This window comes from Camellia sinensis, chromosome 9 (assembly GCF_055761805.1).
Source record: "Camellia sinensis isolate YWXY chromosome 9, ASM5576180v1, whole genome shotgun sequence".
In the NCBI taxonomy this organism is placed as follows: Eukaryota; Viridiplantae; Streptophyta; class Magnoliopsida; order Ericales; family Theaceae; genus Camellia; species Camellia sinensis.
In genome coordinates this window covers 98005619-98023781 of record NC_138969.1, presented here as the reverse complement: position 1 = coordinate 98023781, position 18163 = coordinate 98005619, and the positions used below count along the sequence as shown (strand labels likewise).

General features: G+C 37.8%; 1 protein-coding gene across 2 annotated transcripts in view; it reads right to left on the bottom strand.

Annotated features, from left to right (window-relative positions):
• Nucleotides 1-18163, bottom strand: part of LOC114291031 (ABC transporter C family member 2) — a 73929-nt gene that overhangs the window by 39329 nt on the left and 16437 nt on the right. For both annotated transcript variants that reach the window (XM_028235019.2, XM_028235020.2), the window contains exons 11-12: nt 3217-3291; nt 2621-2728 (exon numbers count right to left, since the gene is read on the bottom strand). In XM_028235019.2, coding sequence (XP_028090820.2) covers nt 2621-2728; nt 3217-3291 — 183 coding nt within the window. The remainder of the gene's footprint in view (nt 1-2620; nt 2729-3216; nt 3292-18163) is intronic.

Here is an 18163-nt window from a genome sequence, read left to right as displayed (position 1 = left end):
TAGATAATAAAATAAAAACTCATAACAAAACAATTCCTTAATATTGGTCCATATTTACCAAGGATTTGTGGAATGGTGGATCACATCCAAACCTACCACTTGTCATCATGCATAAAGTGACTGCTCTAGACTTGCATTTTCACTCTTTGCAGCCAAAGAATTTACCATTGTACCAAACAACAGCTCCTAAGAGAAAGGAGCTTATGAATAATATTAATAATTCCTAAACGATGCATTTCTAAAATATGTATCTTCTAAGAAGCACAAACACTTCTATGAAGATAACGGTGTTGTGTCATGTAAAGAGAAATAATTATTATATGTCATATATATGAATATTTAAGCCAAAGATAATAATTTTGGAAATCTAAAGGATGTGAATAACTAAAAGAACATATCAATAAACTTCTATGAACCAGCTTCATGGCAACCAATTTTCCATTGATCGAAACTGAGTATCCGAAGAAACTTCATAAGTTCAGAATTAAGTATCCAAACATATATAATTTGTTTGACACTGAGCATTCAAATGAAAATGTTACAACCAATTTTCTATCTTTTGAAACTTAGTACATATTTAATTTGTTCGGCACTGAGTATCCGAAAAAACTTCATAAGTTCGGAATTAAGTTTCCGAACATATTACGGAGTGTCCAGACGAAAAAGCTATAGACTTGGGGTGTAGAAAGCAGCATTTCTAGGATTTTTTTGATTTTTAAGGTTATAATAGGTATTATTTGGGGTGTCCAAACAAATAAATAAATATTTAAATTTTCAATTGGTGTATTCCAAGTAATGGGGTGACCAACATAATTTTTGGGGTGCATTTAGAGCTACCCATAATTTGCAAGTCTTTCAGTTACACAAAGGCCGCTTATCTACACACAATAACTCACACATGTGCATACATCTATGCAGGGTTTCCAAAAGCGGTGCTATGTAACGGTTGTGGCCGTTAAGTGACGGTTGCGGTAGTAGGCGCTACCCATTACACCCGCTTTTGTGGTGTGATAGAAATTCACATGTGTAACGATCATTTCGGTGTTACCGTAACGGCCCGTTACACACCTTTATAATATTCTAAATAGCTTCCTTTCAAAAAAAAAAAATCTTATAAAAAAAATAACGAATACTCGAATGATCCAAGCCAAAATAATAAAAAAAATTGTATGGATTTTTTTTTCTATATAATTTTTTTTTTAATTTTTATTTCATTAAATTAGCATGTAAAATAAAAAATATATAAACAATGGTTGTATTTATTTTTATAATCATTTCATTTAATATTTAATTGTAAGGCCATCTCCAACTGTGTACCAAATCCATCACCAAATTCAAATTTGGTAAAAAGTATCCTTTTTTTCTACTCCAATGGTTTCATCAAACAGATATCAAATTGAGAATATCAAAAATGTTTCACCAAACTGAGGATGTTTTGTGCCTTTCATCAAATCACTGTTCATTGCCGTTGTATTTTCACCACTGGATGTCCCCTGAATATCCTCCCGAATAACCACTTCAAGGCAAAATTTTGTGAAAATTTTAAACTGGCCGGTTGATCACCCGGTCGACCCCCAGGATGACTACCTCAAGGCAAAAATTTGTGAAAATTTACATTGGCCGGTCGGTCGGTCGGGCGGCCGGTCAACCGGTGGTCTGATGAAAAGCCAAAATCCTCCGTTAGAGCAAGTGATATCAAAGAAAACTTTTACTCAAATTTGATAAAAAAAAATCAATGCACCCTTGGAGATGCTCTAAATATTTTTTATTTTGTTACTATAATGTGTTGTCTGAAAAATGTCTTTAGAAAAAATCAATAGCTCAAAAATAATTTTTACTTATGGCACAATTTTATTTTTATAATCATTTTATTCAATACTTAATTGTAAATAATTTTATTTAGTTAGCTATAAAGTTGTCTAAAAAAGTCTTTAAAAAAAAATCATTAGCTCAAAAATAATTTTTGTTTATGGTATAATTTTTATTTTTATAATCATTTTATTTAATAATTGTAAATATTTTTTATTTAGTTAGTTCAAATATTAGTCAAAAATAATTTTGTAGACATTAAAAATCAATTATTCTTAAAGTCATTAACTATTGAAATAAAATGTAAAAAACTCATTTTGTAATGATTTAAAAATATGAAATATATTGGATCATACTTAAAAACTAACAAAAATTGATTAAAATCTATTTTAAACCCTAATACATGTGATTCTGGAAAAAAAAAAAAAAAAATTGTTTATCAGTAAGTTTCTTTCTTATCGTGTAAAAAAAATAAAAAAATTCACGGCTACGGTTACCGCAACCATTACGCTACGACATTTACACTCCGCAATCGCAATCGCGCCACCACAACTGTTACAGCGACTGCAACCACTTTTTGAAACCTTGCATCTATGTCAATAGTGTGTTTAGATCTAAACAAACATCTTGGCATCTAAGTAAATTTTATAGAAATGTAAATATACATAATGTTGACTTTTGAACAGTATAACCATCATCCAGCAAAAAGATAATTGCATCATTATGAAGCACATTAGCTACGCAGATTAATTGCATCATTTTGAAGCAAATTCGATATTCATATGCATAGTGTCATAGAGCTAAAATATACCTGGAGTGATTCAACATCAGTTGTCATCAAGTTGGTTATTTTTCCAGATGCAAACTTCTTGCGACTCTCATGGGTTAACCTTAAAGACTTGCAGAATACAGCAGCAACCTACAAATGAAAGGAGTCTCAATTATTGTGTCAACAATATGAGCAGTGTTGATGCATTCATGTAGCTCAGCGTTAAAAAAAAAAGAAAAAAAAAGAAAGGTTAGCTTTATAGCTAGACCTAACAGAAAATATTACAGAACTCGTTAATACACCCAAACAAAAGTCAATGAACCTACCTTACTGACTTGAAGTTGAACTATATAGTTGAAACCTGAACTCGCCCAACCACTTTCTGCCTTAACCTTTCACCAACCCCCAGGCCCAACCCCACCTCCCAAAAATAAAGAAATGATTGCCAACAAATTAAGTAGGCAATTCTATGCTTCTAATTACCAATAAAATAAGACCCACTATGAACAACCAAAATGATTGCCAGCTCAAGAACCACATCAGCCCAAATCTTATAACAACTTCAATTTGGAAAGAGGAAATACTACAAGAATTATTTAACAGGATGTTAGCAAAACTAAAAAATAAAAAAAAATTACCAGAGTTGATCGTATCCGGTAACCAACACGCATAACATTTTGAAAGTACTGAGCTTCACACAACACTCCCAATACCTGAATCAAGTTATAAGCATCAGAAATACTAAGTGCTTCATGATCAACAAGCATTTGTTCAAATCAATTCGGCTAAAAAAGAAGTTCAGTGAAGTGATTACTTCAAAAACCAGCACAGAGGTATTGATCACAAGGACTAATGAAATGTAAAATAGGAGGACAAAATTAAGAGATGCTTGCTACTTCTGCTGGACGGAAAAAAGTAATGAAATTGTATTGAGGGGCACAAATATGAAAGAACAAAGTGATCAAAACAAAAATTCACCACATATAATAAAAGATATCATGAAACCATTGGACTATAGAACTGCATAAACATTCTTTGCTTTCAGGCTCTGACTGAAATTCAAAAGCCATATCTTTAATTATTCCTTAAAAAAACCCCAATAAATAAGAACTTTTAAACAGATACAATCACCAAAAGTCTCAAGAAGACAGTCATAACGATTTGAAGGTCTTGGCAATTAACCCCAAACTCACATCATCAAGCATTATCTTAAACATCTAGTTTAATTACATCAGTAGTTTAATGACAGTACATAAATGTGTGTAATTATGCAGTATAACACCAGACAGCGTGCTAATTATTCATATTTCACAGTTCATTATTTCATTACAATTTTCTGATCGGCAACAGAAACAAAGGATAAAAAAAGTTCAAAATACACCAAAGGGGACAAGGTAATTAATCTGACTTTTTCTCTTTCGTATATGGCTGAAGCCATAAACCACCTTGTAAGGCATGAGAAATCCCTATGGGGCCCTGATACAAAACTTCAACCAGGCCTACAACCGTAAGTAAGCAACTTTCTATTGGTTATGCTCTCTCACACAAAGCTGCCTAAATCCTTTTGGGGTGAGGCAATGAGGCCTGCGGTTGATCTAATCAACCTTTCACCTTCAGCTCCACTTGATGGTGATATACCGGACAGAGTTTTGACAGGGAGTGATGTTTCTTATGGGCACTTGAAAGTGTTTGGGTGTAGAGCATTTGTGCATATTCCTAACAACGAGAGATAAAAGCTTGATGGAAAGACAAAGAAGTTTATCTTCCTTGGATATGGGCATGAGGGGTTCGGGGTACAAGTTGTGGGATCCAGTTGATAAAAAGATAGTCCGGAGCAAAGATGTAATCTTTTTTGAAGATCAAACCATTGAAGACCTTGACAAAGTTGAGAAGCCAGTTTCCACAAATCAGTACCCGATAAACTTGGATCCAGTATCTCCATCCACGGTGCATAATGATGATGTTGGAGATGTTCAAGAAGATGTTGGTGATATAGTAGCTGATGATCCTATGGCTTTAGAAGAGCAAGAGGAATAAGCACCTCTTGACCCACCAACAGAACCACAATTGAAAAGATATGCTAGAGAGCGTCAGTCTTCAAGAAGGTATTCTCCTAATGAGTATGTGATGTTTACAAATGAGGAAGAACCAGAGTGCTATCAAGAAGCTACAACTCACAAGCATAAGAGGGAGTGGATGAAAGCCATGCAAGAAGAGATGAAATCCTTACATGAGAATCACACTTATGACTTGGTGAAATTGCCTAAGGGAAAAGAGCACTCAAGCACAAATGGGTCTACAAATTGAAGACAAAAGAAGGAAACTCATAAACTAAGTACAAGGCAAGATTGGTTGTGAAGAATTTTATCCACAAAAAAGGAATTGACTTTGAGGAAATCTTCTCACCACTAGTGAAGATGTAATCTACAAGGTTTGGCCGCAAGTTTGAACTTAGAGGTTGAACAACTGGATGTGAAGATAGCTTTCCTTCATGGTTACTTGGAGGAAGAGATCTACATGGAACAACCTGAGGGGTTCAAAGTGAAAGGCAAGGAAAACTTAGCTTACAAACTAAAGAAGGGTTTATATAGATTGAAGCAAGGACAACGGCAATGGTACAAGAAGTTTGACTCCTTCATGGTTGATCATGAATACAAGAGGACTACTTCAGATCATTGTGTGTTCGTGAAGAAATTCTTCAATAGCAACTTCATCATTTGCTACTTTTATGTGGATGGCATGTTGATAGTTGGGCATGATGCGAGCAAAATTGAGAAGTTGCAGAAAGAGCTTAGCAAATCGTTTGCTATGAAGGATTTGGGTCATGCAAAGAAAATACTTAGCATGAATATTACCCGTGTCAGGAAAAATGGCAAGATTTGGCTATTACAAGAGAGGTATATTGAAAAGGTGCTTGAAAATTTTCACATTGACAAGGCTAAGCTAGTGAGTACTCCACTTGCAAATCACTTCAAACTTAGTTCAAAGCAATGTCCAACAAATGAGGAAAATTCCTTACGCATCCACCATTAGTAGTTTGATATATGCGATTGTGTGCACCAAGACGGATATAGCTTATGAGTTTCATGTCATGAGTAGATTTCTTTCAATCCTAGGAAAGATCATTGGGCCAGAGTGAAATAGATTCTCAAAAGGCATTTCCAAGATGTGTTTATGCTTTGGAGATGAAAAATCTTTGTTAGAAGGCTCCACATATGCAAAACATGGCTGGAGACAATGATTCTAGGAAGTCTCTACCTCAGGGTCCTCGATGACTTTTTCAAGCGAAGCTATTTCTTAGAAATCCAAGTTGCAAAAATGTGTTTCTCAATCTACCACAGAGACCAAGTGCATCACAGTCACAAAGGGATGCAAGGAGATAATATGGATTGAAAGGCTTCTACATGAATTAGGTGTAAATCAAGATAAGTATGTTCTCTTCTGTGACAACCAAAGTTGTGACAATCCCATTTTATGTTATGCTGTTAATCTTAATTATACTTGTGATTATGTGCTTAATATGATTTTGGATGCTAATGATGTGATTATATATGTTTTTGAATTCATATCTGTTCATTGTAGGAAAAATCTGTTTTAAATTCTGTTATAATTTAAAATTGAGGGTCGTAGAGGCGACAGAAATTAAAATTGACCTTGTCATTGCGATTAGCATAATTTTTAGAGCCTACGGTAAAACTCTTAGTTTGCTTCCACTTTTGGCCTCGTATTATAAAATATGTGTCTGAGGTTGTAAGTAATCTCATGATTACTGGTCGGTTATGATCCTAATCCTTAGGGGCGGGTTTGGGTCATGACAAATGTGTTATCCGCTTGAACAAGAATATGACATTCCACTCAAGGTCAAGCACATTGACGTGATGTATCATTGGATACGCAATGTGATGGAGGAAAATTTGCTTCAACTTGTTCACACCAATGAGAATGGTTCGGATATAATAACAAAATCTTTGTCCAAGGAGAAGCATGAATTTTGTAGAAGCAAAGCAGGGTTGGTTGTGCCCCCCACCTAAGTTGGGAGTAGGAGATTTGCTGAGTGGTGTCCCTCCTAGTGGGGGCCCCACACAAAGACTCCTTGGAGTCAAAATTGTTTATTATATATTTTATTTGTAAAGCTTTTCTTGGAAGCTTTGTGCCTTTCAAGACAAAAGAAGGAAAAAATAGACATTTTGTCTCTTAACTTTGAAATCAAGATCGGATGGCCATTTCAAGTCCAAGAATATTCTCTTGGTGATTGTATACCTTTAGTTGTGACTAAAGATGAACCCTTATAATCCCATTATTTTATAGTAAAAGTTTGATTCGTAATTAAACCTATGGACGTAGGCATTTTGCCAAACCGTGTAAATTTGGCACCTTGTGACTGTTTTGTTGCCTTTAATTTTCAGCCATAGTATTGCTTGGTATATTTGTCGTTTCTTTGCCCATTTCTATTCACATGAGGAAGGAAAAATAGAGGGCTTTCCCAACAAAGACGAGACATCAAATGACAGAATTCTAGGGAAAAGAAGAAAATTGCATCAAGATTTATCTCTAATTATTGAAGAGCTAGCCTATTCATAAGCTTACAATAGAGTGCTAATCAAATACCAATGTAAGAAAATAGAAAAATAAGGAAACACAATACTTTTAGTAATATAAATTAACATCCCCTTCAAACTCTTGTAAGTAAACCAACATGACTTTGGAAAGAGAAACTGAAAATAGAGAATAAAAAATAAAAAGCCGCATGACGAAGGTGACTGAGGTGGTGGTGATGTAGCAGTAAACAAGAAATGCAGCTTTGACTGACACAGTGCAGGCCGAAATCCAGTACCATGCTGAGGAGTGCATGGGTGCAAGATTTGAGAAGACACTAGCATAGCGAGATCGCACCGGAAGGCCAAAGAAAACAGATTAGACAGTCTGACTGAGCGTTGTATTAACCTTTTTGGGATTGGATGTATAACTTTAATTTTAGGGTAGTTTCGTCTTGTCTTGTTATTAGGGTTTCACTCATTACTTATTCTTGGTAAACTATATTATAGTGTCTAATTTGTGAGGTTAATAAGATAACCATTCTTCTCTTGAAACACTAACAAGCTGGGGCACACAATGTGGAAAGTCTGACAAACCAGCACACAAGATGCAAAGTGTGACAGAGTTAGATAACAAACCGGGGCACACAAGGTGCAGAAGCCGATACAGATAGAAGAGTGTTAGATAGCTTGACATACATTGTTGGGCTCATTTCCTAATGGCTTAGGCTTTTGGAAAAACCGGTGACTTAACATGGTATCATAGCTCTGGTTGAAAGAGGTCTTGGGTTCAAGTCTCTCCATTAGCATTTGGTATTCTATCCCCTTTGGGTTTCTTCCTCTTTGTTTGGTTGTTTGCGTTGCCTTCTGTTTGCCTCTCCATGTGCAAGACGAGGTTGTATGTGAAGAATGGTGTTAGATAGATTGATATACATTGTTGGGCCCATTTCCTAATAGCTTAGACTTTTGGGAAAATTGGTGATTTAATAGAATGTGACATTCAAAACTCCTTTCATGCATCACGTATATTAAACGGTTCATGCATTCATGTTATATATTATGAGCTTGTGTGATTTAGGACTTACTAGTGTTAGAAGAGGAGAAGCATGAAAGACTACGTTAGGATTTGTTTGCAACGTGTTTTAAGGGATAGTTTAGATCTTGATTTGAGAACTATAGGACATGCCTAAACCTTAAGTGAGGGGCTTAAAGACCTTAGTCTAATAAACTTGATCCTTCATGCCACTTGTTAATTTGCTAAATAGGATTAGTGTTAGTTAAGTATGATTAGGGAACCTTAAGTGGAATTAGGATAAGTTTGATTAGTTAGACATAACTTAGGTTAGCTAAGCTAAATAAGTAAGGTTAGCTAATTAATGAAGCTACAACCATTGCCCTAGCTACACATAATAGAATTTCATGAGCTACATCAAACAACACCTTCATCTAGCTAGGAGAATCAAGAACAACCGTGAGAAGAAGAAAAGGAGAAGAAAAGGGAGAAAAACAAAGAAAAATCCAAAGGAGCTAGAGATTCAAGCCTAGAAATCATAAGAAAATCACAACAAGGTAAGAAACTTGACCTCTTCTATGATCCCATGTCAAAACTTAGCTAGATATTGGTTAGAAATGAGTTTTGGAGGATTGAAATGGAAAGAAAATAGAAAAGTTTAGGAACTAGGAAGGAACTTGAGAAATTCATGGAAAAATTAAGGTTTGAATTGATTTTATGCAGGATTTAAGCAAAACTGTAAAAATTGATGTATTATTGATTGATATGTGTTGATGTTTATTACAATGATTCATGATTCCTATATATAGAAGAGGGTGAGTGTGTAGTAGGTGAGGAGTAGGTGAGGAGTAGGTGGAGAGTAGGTGAAGTAGGTGAGTGTGTAGTAGGTGGTAGTGGTAGGTGTGTAGTAGGTGGATTTTAACAGCCCCCCGCAAACTCAAGGGGGATAGGAACTAACCAACTTGAGTTTGGAGAGAGTAACAAAACAAGAAAATAGACCAATACATAAAATAAAGAGGATAGGAAACACTGGATAGTTGTGTCATAACGGGGTAGAGGACACTGGATGGGTGTGTCATAACGTTGTAGAGGACACTGGATGGTTGTGTCATAACGTTGTAGAGGACACTGTATGGTGGTGTCATAACGTTGTAGAGGACACTGTATGGTTGTGTCATGTAACGCCCTCAAAATAACAACAATAAACCCATCTAATAAGACATACATTTACATATAAACTAACCACATTCTTTCATTCATTAGAGTTCCATTACATAAGTATTGCATGTTAACCTCATAACAAAATGCCCTATGGGCTTACAGCTTTCCAAGTTAACACTTGGTTACAACAAAGAGTTCTAACTCGTTTACACCTTAAGCCCTTGGCTTGAAATTACATGTAATACATCAAAAGTACAACAACCAAACTATGCCCGCCACTAGCCTCCCAGCTATGTCCTTGGAGGTGGCATGCTTCCTGTACCTGAAAATGATGTTCCCATATAGGGTGAGCCACGGCCCAGTAGAAATACACTAAACCAACCATGGACAATGACTAAAACATTAGCAATTGATAGTTGGTCAACACTGATACAATCACATAAATTACATATTTATGTCAACGACTTACAAGTCCCAATTACTTTTCATTTTCCCTTTTTCAACAGATAAGCATGCTAGCTCTATCATTATTTCCACAGATATGTATAAAAACTATATCTCACATTCAGATAAGCATAAAAGCTATATCCACATTCTCAACAGATATGTATATCAACAATATCCACAGATAAGCATACAAGCTGTATCCACACTTCACAAAGATAAGCATATGAGCTCTATCTTCACTTCTCTAGACAAGCATATGAGCTCTGTCTACGGAGTTCATCCCCTATCTCCTCCAAATACCTATCCGGTTTAGAGGTACATCCCCTATCTTCCCCTAAACCGCGGAGTACATCCCCTATCTCCTCCTCTACACATAACGTATATAAACACATTGGTTCTATATACAATCACACAATACATACAATTAATGTATTCAATTAACCGTCAAGTTCCATGACACATTCCATTGATTAGTTTCCGTTTACCTAATCATCATGCATTGTCTACAACAATCACGACTATCCTCCACCGATAGCCCAAAGCAGTTATTTCTAAACAGAAAGTAAACGCACAATGGATATTCAATCAACATTTCATTCCTCATTCTTCTCAATTAATTATCCCAATTAATTAAACAATGTAATTAGGTCAATTCCCATAATTAACATTTCAACCCTTAGGTTCCATTTTCATCAATGATTCAACAATCATTCCATTTTTCTATGCCAAACATGCATCTAGGTTTATTATGAATAAAACCCCAACTTTTGTAAAATTACATAAAAGCCCCAAACTTTTACAAAATTACCAAACCAAGCCCAACATCTCAAAATACCAAAATTTAAAGACAAAACCCATAGAGAGGAGTAGGATATCCCTACCTTGAAGTTTTAGCCCAAAAGGAGATGAAGACTCCAAGATCAACTTGCTCCAAATCCAAACTTTTTCAGATTAAATCGAAGCTCTCAACGCCCTCTATCTTTTTAACAAAGGCCCTAGGCTAGATTCACACCCTAGGGAGATCAAATCTCAGAGAGAGTGCAAGTTTAGAGAGAGAGGGTGTCGGATTTAGGGTTTAATCAAAGAAAAGGACTGAAAAAGTGATGTTTTAGACGCTGCTGTCCGCTGATATAAAACACCCTCGCTCGAGCGAAGGGTTGGTCGCTCGAGCGACCAGACACAAAAAAACTCTCGCTCGAGCCAAGAAGTTCTCGATCGAGCGAAGAAAAACCCAGACCGCTCGAGCCACGAAAAGCTCGCTCGAGCCAGAAACTACAACTCTCAGGTCCAGAACCGGGGCAACACTACTCTCGCTCGAGCGACAAACTCCTCGCTCGAGCGAAGGACCAAAAATCTGGGCAGCAACACTGGGCTCCCAAGCACAACCAACCTGTAACAAACCTGCCCAACACATCCCATAACCCAATATACAAAGTAAAGAGGATGCAAACTAGAAAATAAACAACTACCAACATTCACGGACACATGTCCGGATCACTGTACAACAAGGGTAAACCCGGGATCGCTATATGTCATAACGTTGTAGAGGACACTGTATGGTTGTGGCAGACTGTTGTAGCAGATAAAGTCTGGACAGGTGACGAGGTCACACCGGACCGATGGAGAAGCTAACCGGAATCAAATGTCGGGACAGTTTATGGGGTCATGTCGGACCGTTGGAAAAGCTAACCGGAATCAATGTCGGGACAGTTTTATGTGGTCATGTCGGACCGTTGTAGATGCTAACCGGAATCAATGTCGGGACAGTTTTATGTGGTCATGTCGGACCGTTGGAAAAGCTAACCGGAATCAAATGTTGGGACAGTTTATGGGTCATGTCGGACCGTTGTAAAAGTTGCACCCTCAAAAGGTGTGCCCAATGTTGTCAAAAGGCGTGCCATCAAAAGGCGTGCCCAATCCATAAAAAGGCGTGCCATCAAAAGGCGTGCCATCAAAAGACGTGCCATCAAAAGCCGCGCCCATGTTGTCGTCGAGCGCCGAGCGGCGCATGATGCGCGTGTCTGCCTCTTCGTCAGGGTCTTTATAAACTGAGGCGGAGGCTGTGCTTGGAAGCATAACAAACTAGTTGAAACCGCTGAACATTTTCATTCTGAAACATCTGAATATTTGCATTCTGAAACATCTGAACAATGGCCTCTTCTTCCCGTTCAGCTACCCAGAATATGGCATCTTCATCCCGTGGTCTACTCACTCTCTTTCCCGACCTCAACGAGTCAACAAGAGAGATAACGGGTGCGGTGGCCAGTGAACCTCAACCAAACACCTCGGGGTTTGCTCCGTTGAACTTTCCGATGCGGTCTGTGGAGCAAAAAATGGCGGTGCAAACTGATATTGAGGCCAATCAGTATACTTTGAAGTCATGCGTGGAGACCATGACGGCGGTCACAAACTTGTCGCACCGGCTTCAGAGCAGGACAAATGAGGTGCAGCAATTAAACGTCCAACTGGCTCTGCTCCAACGCATGTATAAGGATGCGCGAGCAGAGATAAGTGTACTAAAGGCGGAAAATAAGGAGCTGAAGCGGAAGGCTACAGTGATGTTCTGATTTGGAGGTCCGCCATATGCTACAGTGGAGGAGCAAGGAGTAGTGATCGTGCCCAGTGGAGTGGGAAACACGGAGGTAGCACCGTCAAGGGCCGCACAGGACGGAAGCAAGAAGAAGAGACCAGCGGCAGAGTAGAGAAGAAAAATCCCACTGTTCCGATTTGTGTTGGTTTTTTTTTTTTGTGTGTGTGTGTGTGTGGTGGAAAATGGTGATCGGGGTGAGCCCCGACATAAATAAAATGAGTTTGGTGTGCAATTCATCTTCTTCTTTTTTCTTTTTTTTTTTGCAAAAAAAAATAATAATAATAATGAAAAAAAAAGATTAAAAATAAAGTGAAAGAAAAAATAAAAAAAGAAAGAAATAATGAGAATATATGGGAAATCAAAACGAGAGAGTATTGTGTTTGGGTAATATAGCCTCCGTTTGGGAAGTGGGTTGGCTTTTTGGCTTTTTTGGCTATTTTAGCCTGGGCTAAAAAGCTTGGTTTGGGAAGGGCTTTTTGGCTTTTTGACTTTTTGGCTTTTTTTTGTGAGAGAAGAGTGTAATGATTATGGGTTGGATGTGATGTTTTGTTTGTTGTGGCTAAAATAGCCTGTTTTGTCTTTTGTGGCTATTTTAGCCCCAACCCACTTGCCAAACACCACCATAGTATAATAAAAAGAGATAGATATATAGATAGAAAATAAAGAAAGTTGGATATTTAAAAAAGATTAAAAATGAATTGGAGAAAATAAATAAAAATAATAAATTTTGAAATCAAATGAAGGAGAGAGAGGGGACAATCCATGTGATAAAGTGGAGAGAGAAAGAGCCCATGTGATTCTGATATAGTTGTGAATGGATTTGGTTGTTTTTGTTTTTTTTGTTGTTTTTTTGTTTTTGTTTTTTTTTTTTTTTTATAAAATATATATATTATAAAACCAATAAATAGAGCAAGCACGTGGATGACCCAACATGAAGTTACCTCAAAAAGCAGCCATACATTAGCTAAGTTATATATACAAAACTCAACTTTATGAAGACCACTTCAGAAGTCCCAAAACCAATCTGACCAACCACACAAATCCGCCACGTGCTAAGAACCGTGCTGGAACCTGCAGACATCACATATCCATACATCACACTCTGCCCCACGTTTGAACCAACAAGCCTACAGCTGGCTATAACACTGCAGCACGCCATTTGAGCAAAAAGGAAAACTAGACCCCGGATTTTGATTAAAAAAAGGGACCAGAGAGAGAGATAGTGGGTTGATTAAAAAAAAGAATGTGGGGTTGAAAGTGGGTTCATTCATCAACTTCATGGCCTCAATGATGCAGAGAACCTGTCCCTGCTGTACTTGGTCTCCAACCTTAACAAGCGGTGGTTCACCAGGTGCTGGACTTCGGTAGAATGTCCCTGCCATGGGGCATTTAAGAGGTGGAAGGGATGAAGACAAGGGTTTGAAATTGGAGGGTTTGTGATGTCCTTGTTCGTCGGAGGTGAGGAAGATTTGGAGGTCGGAGGCGTGGCGGAGCTCCTGCAGGAACTGGCGGCAATGGCCGCAGGGGGCGGCGGAGACGGTGAGGGCGAGTAGGCGGGGGCTGCCGTGTACGACGAGGTTGGTCACGAGAAATTGCTCGGCGTGGACAGAGTGGTGGAGGGGGAGACCAGGGAACTCAAGGTTGACGCCGACGAAGATCCGACCGTCGGATCCTAATCCGACGGCGCCGACGTGGTAGTTGGAGATAGAAGGGCGAACTAGGGTTTGAGCTGATTTGACGAAGGTAGGGAGGAGTTGGAGGAGAGAGAGGCCTGAGTGAGTAGCCATTGATGAGGCCTCTGATGCTGCAATCACAAATCTGGGTCCATCCATTTTGGTGAATCAATGGTGATATATATGTGTGTGTGAGAGAGACAGGAGGGGGGAGGCATGTGTAGAGGTCCGGCGGGCGGCCAAGGCAAGGCTGCCGCCCGCCGGTGAAGTAGAATTACTAGCTTCTTAACCTTGCTCTGATACCATGTAAAAATTGATGTATTATTGATTGATATGTGTTGATGTTTATTACAATGATTCATGATTCCTATATATAGAAGAGGGTGAGTGTGTAGTAGGTGAGGAGTAGGTGGAGAGTAGGTGAAGCAGGTGAGTGTGTAGTAGGTGGTAGTGGTAGGTGTGTAATAGGTGGATTTTAACAAAAACAATGGTCGCACTATGAACTAGCATCACTTATTCATATGATTAGGACGCTTTAGAACTTGATTTTGAGGGATTGGAAGTCATGAATTAAAAGGAGGTATTCAAAAGATTTAAAAGTTGAATTTAATGTATCTTTTGCATGTTTAATCTTCAAATCAATACATGTTTATGAGTTTTCATTAGTTTTTCATCATTTATATACATATTAGGATGTCATGGAACAAGATTTAAACCTTGAGGATGTGAAAAATGAAGTTTGGAAGCTGAAACCACCTGGAACAGCAGCCATCGCGGCTGTGTTCTTCTCTCCACACATGCAGCACACCCTCCGCACGTGCGGAATTGGTCCCCGCACGTGCAGCCAGCCAACCCAAAGCACAAATTGTATACTACTTTAATTGCACGTGCACCCGCACGTGCGGCAAGGGTTCCGCATGTGCGGCCCTGTTCCACCTCACGTGTGGTTTGCAGGGTATTGGCTCGTTTCGTTTTCTTTCGTTTCCTTCAACCTTCGGACACCCTTATATGCATTTTGAACCTTAATAAAGACCGAATGCACTTCGAAACTAACCTAAAACAAGTTAGAATAATAATGAAAACTTAAGTTAAAAACTGATTAATCTTGTTTGTGTTTACGAAGTTCAATGTTCTGTTCTTGTTTTGTAGGTCAAGCCTAGAAGAAGCTAAGCCTTTGAGCAAGGAGCCAATTGTGAGTAGTAGTGTAGTAAAGTCATATTCTTAAAGCTATGATTCAAAATGCAACATCTGACATGTTTAGAAAGTTATGTTATTGTTTTATTATGAATGAACATCCTATATTTTTGTACCATGTATTAAGATGACATCTTGGAACATGTTTGTTATTGGGAATCGCGCCAATAACTTTGTACTAACTGAGCTCTTTGCCACTTGTTGTGGACAAGTTATTTGCCAAGCCCTGAGAATGTTTATCACTATGTATATGCATGCAAGTTAAGTTTTGTTACCCCATGCAAATTATGCTATATTTGAAATGAGCTTGTGATTGGTTTTAATGAAATTTATCGGTGTTCATTCATTAACCACTTTACTATATTGTTATTCACTGGGCTTTGAGTCACCCCTCTCCCCTACATGTATGTAGGTGATGCCGAGGATCCTGTTATGGATGAGAGATCAAGCTAGAAGTCTTTTTCTTTTGTTTTTTCTACTTTCGGGAGCAAGAGTTCTTGGACAAGGATCTTATATTAGAGTTTTGGTTTTTGTTGGTTGTATATTTGTAAATATTGCACTTGTCTTTTGGATGTTGAGTTGTAAAAAGTTGAAGATAAATAAATAAAGTTGCTTGTATGTACCATATGATCTATGCACAAGCCTTGGAAGGACTCTTGGTAATTAATGAACTAAGTTGATCTTCCGCTTAAGCCCCAATGTTTTTAGTCCAACCTTGTTGTCTTGTTAGGCCTTTGGTAGTCCGACATTGCTGGCCGATCATGACTACTATCCTGTTTGGGGTGAGATGGGGGCGTGACATAGAGAGAACAAGGGCAAAATTCAAAATGGAGTGTATCTATTATGTATCCAATTAAATTAGTGAGAAAACTATTTATTATGTATTTTTTTTAATTTTTTTTCTTTCATACTTGAAATTATGATCCCAGCCCCTCTCAACATTAAAAATTCGCCAAGGATTGAATGTCCGCCATACATGTAATCCAATTAATAAAATTTGCAATCAAACATAGGATTGTGAATCCATGGACTAACAATCCAAATCCTATGCTATAATCCTACTAATCAAACATGCCCAGAGAGAATAGAGCAAGCTCAGTGAGATAGAGTGGCTCACGGCATGGACATATCAGGAATTTTCCCACCAACAGAGCATCTAAATTGCACTAGATAGAGTGACCAATAAGCAAAGAGTTGCCAGTTTAGGCCATGCAGGACCCGACAGGATTTCTCCGACTGGAAGGGGGCAAAAAAATGTATTAGTAGGTGAGATACATAGGTGCACCATGTGAGAGGTACACTAAAGAGGTGGAATTGAGCAAAACATAGGCCAAAAACACGTACAAAGGTCAAAAATAGTCAAAAACTGGTTAGAACCAATAAAGAACCGGCCAAGAAAACAGTGAACCAGTCAGAGAAAAATTTAGGTGGTCTAATCCGGTTCAATTGAACCAGGAGAGCCAGTAGGGGTAGGCAGACTGCAGACCAAGAACACAATATGCATGAGAGGCAGGGCCAGATTGGGTCAAGAGAGGTGACCCTAGGCCATGAGTGACAGGACCAGATTGGATCAAGAGAGGTGACTCTAAAACACGAGTGAGACAAACAACACATGAGGGAATGTAGAGGTGTCTACCATGTGATAGCGAGTGGAATAGTAGTGGCGACTAAATCATCACATGTCATCTTGTAACTGTGTGTGAGGGCGTGATGTAGGAAGCTTGCTGGATTTTTAAACAGAAGTTATTTAAGGGCCCAAATAGTGAGTAATTAGGGTTTGAATGGTTAAATTAAAGGCTAATAGATAGGGAAGGGATTAGGGTTTATTTGGAAGTGAGAGGATAAGGTTTGGGACTGAGAAGTATACTTTTAGTGAGCTGTGAATAGTAATCAGCGAATAACAACTTGGGTATGTGAGCAAAGAATATGACAGAGAATAAGTAGAAGAAGAAGAGAGAGAAGAGGTGCTTCACCCTCACAAGAGTTAGGCCAATCACACAAACGCAATCTCAAATTCTCATAACATCAACAATTCTATTGAATCATTGGGATTACACATATAATTATAGGAAAAGACTCTCCTACTTCTACAAGGACTATGACTCAAATTTTGAAACTCATAATATTTGGCAACCACTAGTATTCGAAACCAACCAACTATGACTTCCAATTCCACTTTAATCATAATAGGAAACTTTAATGATTTCTAATTCTACTCCAACTTCAAAATAAGAATCTCGGACTTTTGAGCACTAAGATTAATCTAGACATGGTAGAAACCAATATATAATGGTTCATTTAATAACTTGACCCAAAATAAAATCCTAGGGAGCTTCTATTTGCACACACCCATTCCACTCTGTGCACACACTTAATGATAATTATTTTTATTACAATTTTATTCCCAAGTGAAATTACTATTATGGACATCACACACAATTCAAATAAACACATTCGGAAGTTGAATGTCGAAAAAATGAAACAAATCAGAAATTCTATTGTCGAAAGAAATGATAATTTTCGGAATTCTACTTCCGAACAAGTTGTTTATTTTCGGAATGCTACTTCTGAACAAGTTATTTATTGAGAAGGATGTGCATAGAGTGTAATGGGTATGTGCAAATAGAAGCTCCCAAAATCCATGGAGCCATGACTAAGAAAGTATAAAATTACTAAAACACCCTTAACTACTAAACACTATCATGGACACTTCTTTTTGGACAAAAAAGGCTTCTTGACAATCATGGGACTCTTAGACTTTGACTTAGAAAATATGAGGAAGAAGAACTCCGAAAATATGGGGAAGAAGGAATATATTTCTGTTATATTCAAAAACTTCTTATCTTACAAGACCAAATGACACTCCTTATATAGGAGATATTACAAACATCATTATAACCCATTATATGCCACTTACATATTATATATTACCACTATCTACCACTATCATATTCTATACATGCCACTATCTTC